Source organism: Clupea harengus, chromosome 1 (assembly GCF_900700415.2).
Source record: "Clupea harengus chromosome 1, Ch_v2.0.2, whole genome shotgun sequence".
Taxonomy (NCBI): domain Eukaryota; kingdom Metazoa; phylum Chordata; class Actinopteri; order Clupeiformes; family Clupeidae; genus Clupea; species Clupea harengus.
This window is the reverse complement of record NC_045152.1, coordinates 30,538,909-30,547,657: the sequence shown is the minus strand read 5'-3', so window position 1 is coordinate 30,547,657 and position 8,749 is coordinate 30,538,909. Positions and strand designations below refer to the sequence as shown.

The 8,749-nt window shown below is 42.5% G+C and overlaps 1 protein-coding gene across 2 annotated transcripts; it reads right to left on the bottom strand.

Moving 5' to 3' along the window:
* Nucleotides 1-766: 766 nt before the first annotated feature.
* On the bottom strand, nt 767-7,038 carry rdh8a (retinol dehydrogenase 8a). 2 transcript variants are annotated; one of them, XM_012833766.3, is made up of 6 exons: nt 6,791-7,038; nt 4,128-4,289; nt 3,202-3,381; nt 2,695-2,788; nt 2,405-2,588; nt 767-1,588 (listed from the first exon to the last, which is right to left on the bottom strand). In XM_012833766.3, the coding sequence occupies exons 1-6, from the start codon at nt 6,894-6,896 to the stop codon at nt 1,361-1,363; spliced, it is 954 nt and encodes a 317-aa protein (XP_012689220.1). In that variant the 5' UTR covers nt 6,897-7,038; the 3' UTR covers nt 767-1,360. The 2 variants fall into 2 exon arrangements, with proteins under 2 accessions (XP_012689220.1, XP_031431609.1); XM_031575749.2 differs by lacking the exon at nt 6,791-7,038 and adding an exon at nt 4,705-5,061.
* Nucleotides 7,039-8,749: the final 1,711 nt, after the last annotated feature.

Sequence of the window (8,749 nt, the reverse complement as noted above, 5' to 3'; positions counted from 1 at the left end):
TCCTCCTCCTCCTCTGTTCCAGACCGCATCAAATGATTTACGAAGCCTCCCATATGCTCAGACAAATACACTCCAAACCTACATCCTTACGCATGTGGCTGTTCCTCCAGGAGACAAAGCCACTACACACCATCCAAGTCTCCACACTATCCAAAAAGTCTTTCACACACGAGAGCGCCTGCCAACGCCTGTTTTAAACAAGGCTCTCTCAGATAAGCGAAATAAGAAGCATGTGTGAGGATGTGGATGTGTGTGTGTGTGTGTGTGTGTGTGTGTGTGTGTGTGTGTGTGTGTGTGTGTGTGTGTGTATACAGGCAACCAGGATGATGACTTAGCAACGGCGAGCTCTCCCCATGGTGATGTCACACTCAGGCCACTAAAGATCTCAAGTGCACTCCAGTCTGGCTGAAATGGTTCCCTCTGCGCTGTTCCCAGCCTCAAGGAGGATCCTTTCCCAGCGCAGCGCTGCACCACATGCTTCTCTGAAAGGGTTGCCGCAAAAAAAGACTTTGTCGCCCTCTGCTGTTAGTAGGAATTATTGAAACAAGGTTCACAGGGACATTTTTCTTAGAATTAGTGTCAAACATTGGGTGGTTATCATCCAACATAACATAACAACATAAAAACTTTAAAACTGTGTTTCCATTATGTGAACAAAAACATGGATTCAATCTAAAGATGTAATAGGCTGCACTGACTTTAAAAAAAGCCATAATATAAGTAATGTTTTCCACAAGATACGACTTGCACTTGTCCCATTCAATGCTAGTGTTTGAAACTATATTTATTTTGTATTGTTTTAAAGCAAATACTATATTTCAGATAGGCTACTCCATCAAATCGAAATGTTATTTTATTTCAAAATCATGCCTTTCAAAAATATCACATTTAAAAACAGCTTTAAACAATTTAACAGCAGGCATACACCATATAAAGTGACTGTGAGCGACTTGCACTGACCGGTCAGCCACTCGCTGTTTGTGAGTTTGTCTGAATTCAGAAGATTTCAATGCTGTGTGATGTTAGGTTGTGTAAATGATTAGATCACGTTTTTCCATGGAACTTGTACATCTATTATAGACCACTGGAAAGTGCCACATTTTCTGAATACCCCTTCTGTTCACAGATACGTGTATTGATATGTTTGCATGACAGGATGGATGTTAGGCTTCCAGGAAGTTACTTTAGGAGAGGATGGATTTTAGACTGCCCGGCATTTACTATCATTTAGCACAAAAACGCAGAGGCCTGTGTCTGAGTGTGCTCTAATGCTTTTTAACCCGCTAAACTCAGGGACAGCTAGATCACAGTGCAACAGAGCGAGCGAGCCTGAGCCAGGACGACTCACTGCTGCCTCCTGTCAGTTTGGTGAGATAGTGCGCCTACGCAGGCAACTGCATGTCAAGCACTTCAGAATGGTCATGGAGAAGTGCATGAGCGGGCCAAAGTTGAAGAGGAGGTTGTAGAAGGTGTGCACCGACAGTCCGCCCGTCTCATCCGCGTATTTCATGGCCACGATGGGCGTGTACAAACTGTTGGTCAGGTTCCTGAAGCGGGGTCGACTGGACTCAATCACCTTCTTGGTACACTGGTCACAGACAGAGAGAGAGAGAGAGAGAGAGAGAGAGAGAGAGAGAGAGAGAGAGAGAGAGAGAGAGAGAGAGAGAGAGTAATTGTAATTATATCTTGGACAGTCCTTCTCCAACCATATTAACAATGTCAGATTGCCTTTTTCCGTCTACGCAACATCTCAAGACTGCACCCTGCACAACACTCCACGGAAGTCTTACTCAATGCTCTAGTCACTTCACACATTAACTATTGCAATACGATCGTGGCAGGCATCCCCAACAAACTCATTCACCGGCTCCAACTCCCCCAGAACTCTGTGGCACGGATTATTAGACATTACGCCCCTGCTGATTCAATTACACTCACTCCCTGTATTATAACGGATTGACTTCAAATCTAATTAATGACATTGAAAGCTCTTCATAATCTTTCCCTTGCCTGCATCACTGACCTCAGACCTACACTCCCTCATCATCAGGAGGTCTACTGGCCCATCAGTCATCAGTCTCAGCACAATGGCTGCTAGTGCCTTGCTGCTCTGCTAACAACATACAAACATACTATTGCATGGTTTTATTGATCTTATGTGATGTAATGGCACGACATGCCATTAGATAATGTATTATTATTATTTGTATTATTATTATTATTATTATGAATGACTGAGTCACTGCGTTCCAGCCAGGATAAAGCTGTGCAAACGGAATTGGAGTTAATAAGTAGCAAAAAACAGTGTATAGTAGTATTAAAAATCTGCCAGGCTTATGCACAAAGCTTGGATTTAAACAAGGCCTTTTAGATTACGACAGAGTCGGCCAAAAGATTAACCTACTTTGGCAATGTCTTCTGGAGTTTGGCCCATGGCCTCAAAGATGTCCATGGAGGACGGTATGTAGACGTCCTTAAAGTAGCGTATGGTGTCTGTGTCTGCTCCGGGAAACTCCATCTTTGCTACATCCTCCATCATCTTCATCTCGAACTCAGTATGCACTGGCCCCGGCTCGATCAGTGACATACTGCCAAGGGGAAGAGGGGGTGTGTGTGTGTGAGATATTTGGCCTCTCAAAGGATGGCTACTGATCTGAGAGTGTAAGGGAGGTGTGTGAGAGGGGGGGGGCTTACTTCACATTGAACTTGAGCAGCTGCACTGCTAGGCTCTCACAGAAACCCTCCACGGCGAACTTGGAGGCTGTGTAGACATCATTGAACACCACACCTGCAGATATGTTTTGTAAGGTCACATGCTTTATGGGGAGAAATGTTTTCTTATAGACAGCAGTTTAAAGATCCTTATTGATCAGATCAGTATCCTCTGGGCTTACACCATTAGTAAAAATGCATGACCTTTCACTCTGTTATCACTATTGATTATTTGTGGACAACAGTATTGGCACTGCTCATTCTGTGTGTGGCCACAGTAGTTTCTAGGTGAAAAACAGTTCAGGAAAAAAATCATTAGCACTTGAAAGACCAAGAGTGGTACGAAAACTCCATATAAAGCACTCAACATCGTTAAATGTCTCGTTAAGCATTTTCATTTCTTCCATTGAATGTCACATTTTCTGAAGTGTCTCTGCTGTGTCATGGTTTCCATGTTAGGCTCTGTGTGTCTACCTCTGCTTACCGTACCTTGCAGGCCCATGACGCTGCTCATGACGACAATGTGGCCGGACCTGCGCTTCTTCATGTCAGGAATCACCTCCTTGATCATGCGCACCATGCCGAAGAAGTTCGTCTCAAACACCTTCTTCATCTCTTCCATACTGATGCTCTCAATGGGTCCCAGGAGCCCGATTCCTGCATTGTTGACTGAGGAAAACTGTTTATTTACATCGGGGGCTCCTTGAAAGGGGATGCTACAGCCTACCATTGTTGTCTTCCTACGCTGAAGACTGTACACATTGCAAACATGCACCATGGATAAGAGCGAAATTCAACACGCTAGATGGTGTAGAGAAGCCATTTAGTCACAGATTCCAACCTATTATCCAGTAGCTAAGTTTAGTATTTAATTCCTCTAAAGCTCCTTTAATATTTCATAATTTGAAAATAATTGAAATACTTTTCTGACAGATTTTCGGTATTTTAAGTCAGTACACAACATTCTAATTAAAAAAAATTCTCCTCTTCTAGACTCCACTGAAGCTGTTTACTTGCTTGCTGAAAGAACAACTTTGAGCTTAGGCAGTGTGAGTCTTTGGCGTGCCAAGCATACCACTTTGGCCACGTCTGGAACTCACTTGCACAACAAAATCACATGACATCCTGCTGGACTGAAGAAAGCAGCCACTCAACTTCGATGACTGCTTTGGCACAGCGGTGAGTAATTGGATAATTAAACCTGACGTAAATTGCATGACACAACTTCAACCACAAGGTGTCATCCCATGACTTGAAAGGGTGATGAAATTGTCTGGGTATGAGGTGGATATAGGACAAAGCGGGGGCGGGGGTGGGGGGGGGGGGGGGGGGGGTGCCATGCCTGGGCCACAAACTCACACCACAATATTTCACAATATTACCATCTGGTAACATGGCGCTCTGATGATACTCACTGAGGATGTCGATATGGCGGTCCTTGACGCTGTTGACGCACTGTTTGACAGACTCGTCGCTGCACACGTCCAGGGGCTGGAGAGTCAGGGTCTGCCCATAGGCATCGCCCGCTGCCTCCACCAGCTTGTCCTTCTTCTTGAGGTCGCGCATGGTGGCAATGACTGCGGTTGAGTGAATCATGAAGTGAGTCAGAGAGTGTATCACAGTGAATTTAAATGTTATAGAAGTATATGGATAATTTGTCAGTCATCTAATGTCAAAAATGAATGTATTATTTATTATTTTGAGTGGTAAAGAGATGGATAACAAACTCTCTCACCCTTTTACTGCTGCTGTCCATTTCTATTATCCATTTACCACTCATTTGAGTTACCCATACACAGACACTGACTACCTACTTAAAGGCACACACACACACACACGCACACGCACACGCACACGCACACGCACACGCACACGCACACGCACACGCACACACGCACACACGCACACACACACACACACACACACACACACACATTCACACATACACACACACAGACAAACACAGGCATGCAAACATGGACGCATACATACCACAACCACCATCCGATTACACAGTTACCCAATCCCTTCTGTGGAAAATTCCCCCCTAAGCATGTTTTGCTAATCAGGACAGATGTGTGAGCAAACAGGTGTGTGTCACTTCCAAATAGTCCCCATTCCCTGGTGGACCCTGGACCTGTCAATGAAAGTAACCCACATACACAGTGCATGTGTCTATCACAGAAGGGAGGTTTATCACAGCTCCTGCTTATCGCCTCAGTGGGGAGTAGGGGGTAATCTCAGCGTTTCATCTCTGTAATCTCGCAAGCAAGCAAGACATCAGGAATGGATTGCTGACAAACATTATGTAAACAGCACAGTGGCACTGGATCAACAACTCGGCCATGTTGGATTGTGAAACATACTATATGTTCAGATATTTTATGGACATACAGTATATGACATACCTTTGCTGTTTAAGGCATTATTTGTATGGAAATGCAGAAAAAAAGGTTTTGTTGTTTTTTTGTTGTTTTTTGAGCGGCCAAATTCTCCCACTGATGAATATTCCTTTTTTGGAATCTCTGTTGTGAAACCACTGAAAATAACTCCCTAATTGCTTCCAGTTGTTTTGGTTAGTTTTGTTTTATTTGTGTGAAGTCTGTTTTGTTATGGGTCACCCATTCCGAATTTGGTCCTGAAACCTCTGAGCTATGAGGCCAAGATAATTCCCATCGTATTCTTCCACTGTGCCCATGTGCTTTTCCTTGTGCAACGTTTTTTCCCCCCATAATACCCCTGTGATCCCAAGAGGAGCGCCACGGAACAAGTACCCCGAGAGGCTTAGAGTTTCATTCAATTAGGTGCCGTTCATTACGCTGACATGCATTACTGCAATCCTTCAAAGGGCAACATTTCCCAACAGCCATTTTGCTATGTTGTTCAATGTGGAAGGAAATCCCAAGGCAGTTAAAAAAAAACAAAAAAAACAGCAGTGTCTGTGCGGAAACCTTTAGGTGCGCGTTCAAGGACAGACAGAGGGAGGGTTTTTGAAACCCTCTGAGGACATTTAATTTCCTATGTGCCCAGTCTCCATGTACCTGAGGTCTGTTGGAGGGCAATCTTTATCCCAACAGTCCCTCTCCGAAGAGCCACACATACAAGTGCTTTCCTGTATTTAACAGAACAACCATTCCATTGTTCTTGCAGTGGCTCTCACTGTAATTCTAGGGCAGCTTAAATATTTTTAAGTGGACCACACTGCCTAGTAATTGGATTCTTTGGTCGGGCTCCTCTAAAATTGGCATATGCCACTGGTACTCATTAGAACTACAACCAACACATTTTTTAATCTCCGTGGATTTCCTGCTTGCTCACGCACAGACCAACTATGTTGCAACATTCTCCAATTCAGAAAAACAGGGCAAAGTTCAACAAGATTTATCTCAAGAGAGGTACTGTGTTTAGGGAGCATTTGCCACCTCTGTTTCACAGTTATAAATCATAACAGCCGAACTAAATAACTAAAAACTGATACTCATTGTTAATGACATTGAGGAGGTGCGTTTAGGCTTCAACTAAGTAGGTGACTAGAGAACAATGTATGGGAGTCTTCTGCCCCAGTGAATCCCGATGAAGACTTCAAACAATCCGTTCTTTCGGAGTGAGCCCTCGCTTGTACAGGTCTCAAACTTTGTCCTTCTCTCAACACTCGCTCTAGTGTGCTCTATAGGCACATTAGATACGGCACTAAACCGGGGCAGCGGTCTACAATTCAGTACGATAAAGGGGGCTTTGTGCTGGAGAAGTCACTTGAAAGAGAACTGGCAGTCTTTCTAGTGATCTCCGCCTGGAAATCGGCATCCTTGTGTAGCTGTACCCTGGAAACTGCGCTTTCAAATGGTAATAGCTGAATAAGAGGGGAGTCCGGACGAAGCGGTTCGATTAAGGATCTCTCATTAAAGACAGCCTTAGACGTCGTCGGAAATCGCATAGTCTTATTAAAATATTACCATCACTTTATGCATTTATTTAACAGCTAACTGTGAAAAAAAATCTTACAACACAAATGTGAAAGGAACTTGAAATGGGTGTTTTTGCTGAAAGAGTGGAAACAACGTAAAGAGAGCGCATTTACCATGGTAACGCTTCTTCTCATCTTTGGCAAGTAGGACGGCAATTCGTAACCCAATTCCAGAGGAGCAACCGGTGATCAGCACCACTTTTTGTCCACTGCTCGCCATGGTGTGTCCGGCTTGATTGTGCGTCCTTAAGGGTCCCTGCTCTGGATCGTTGTCGCTAAAGCAAGTCCGATCCTAGGACTTTGAAAACTAAAGCGGATCATGCAACAAGGCGGCCATGTGAGCAAGTAATGCAGTCACATGTCAAATAAATTCGACTACAACGAAAACTTTCACGGATTTGCAGGCTAAGCATGTGGGTGGCACAACCAAGTGCTTTATCATCGATCTGATGTTTGCTTGCTGTCCATAGATAGAGTGATAGTAGCCTAATCAATAGTTCTCCCCCATGATTCCTGTCTGCAGCGTGATCTCCCTAAAACATACTGATGTGTATATGCTGTGTTTGTTTAGACTACTGAAAATGCTTGCTACGGTTAAGGTAAAGATGTACTGTCCTATAGCCTACAGTACAGTACAGTACAGTACAGTACAGTACAGCACAGCATACAGACAAGGACAGACCCAAAACTACATGGGTGATTAACGGTTCACCCCAAGTGTCAAGAGTCTTACTTGATAGGAGAGAAAATCTTTCTTACAACTGAGAGACTTATTTTAAGCCAGCCGTTTCAATCTAGGTTTCAAATGTGACTTCCAGTAAACCATTGATAAACCGTTCTACATATTTAAAAAAATTCCTTACGTGACAAAGACAAGAAGTGTTCTTTATTGCAGTATCAAAACAACTAACTTGTACCAATAGGGCAGAGTGGGGTAAGATGAGCCATTATTATTATTTTTTTTTTTTTTTACTTAAGTCAAGTTACAACCAAAGGGAATATGAGACATAAATACAATTAATGCATACAACACAAGTTCAGGATATGTGCCAGTGCCACCAATTGAAACCTTAGTGTCAAATAGACAACAAACTATTGGGTCCCAACAAAAGTGGTCTTGTCGCTCAACCTGCCCCATGTTAGGGATATTATAATTCTATATCATGTTATAATTATAATTGATCTGGCTGACAGGGTAAGTTAAGACAATAGGAAAATAGAGAAACAATAACCAGATTTTAAAACATAATTTTAAATATAATTATTAATAATTAAATCCCCCATTCTGCTGATTTTATTGGTGTTCGTGATTCACCATTCATGTGATCCAACTTATTTGAAACCTGAAGATGGTTTGCCGAGTCTTTAGGATTAAGAAATAGACGTGGAAGTTAAATTAAGTAAAAATTGTATTCTTTTGAGGAACATTCACAGATGACTTGTTTTTCACTTTCAATGTATACTCTCAACTGTATATTTAGCATGATTGCACACTTTTTTTAGGCTATAAACATAATATAAACACCAACATGTCACAAAATGTCCTGAATATCGCAAACTTTGTAGCCAATGCCACAAACACTACATGTCACTTATGTATGGAAAATGTTATTAAAAATGGCAAGATGAGTGTGATGCTTCTACGTCATCCACAAGGAGGAAAGCAAAACACAGGGCTACAAGCACATGACTACGGAGGCCCATTTGACATATAATGTCAGTTATTCATTGTGAGGATGCAACACTTATTTCAGAACCAAATATTTTGACATAACATCATGTAAGCTGGTGGTCATATCATATCATATCCTCCAGGCTCTGGCTCATTTTTCTCCACAGTCACTATTTTGGGAACAGTGCTTTGTCTAGCAACCTAGAACGACACTTTTGCTAATTCATACACATGTTTTTACACACTGCCAGTGAATCAACATATCTGATATAACCTTTTTAACTGAGACAAATTACTTTTGGTGTGAGACTGATCATACCTCATATGCCCAAAAAAAAAACTTTGACAGACAAGAAAAAAAAAATGATGATATGCTTACCATTTCATCCCCATGGTTCTCT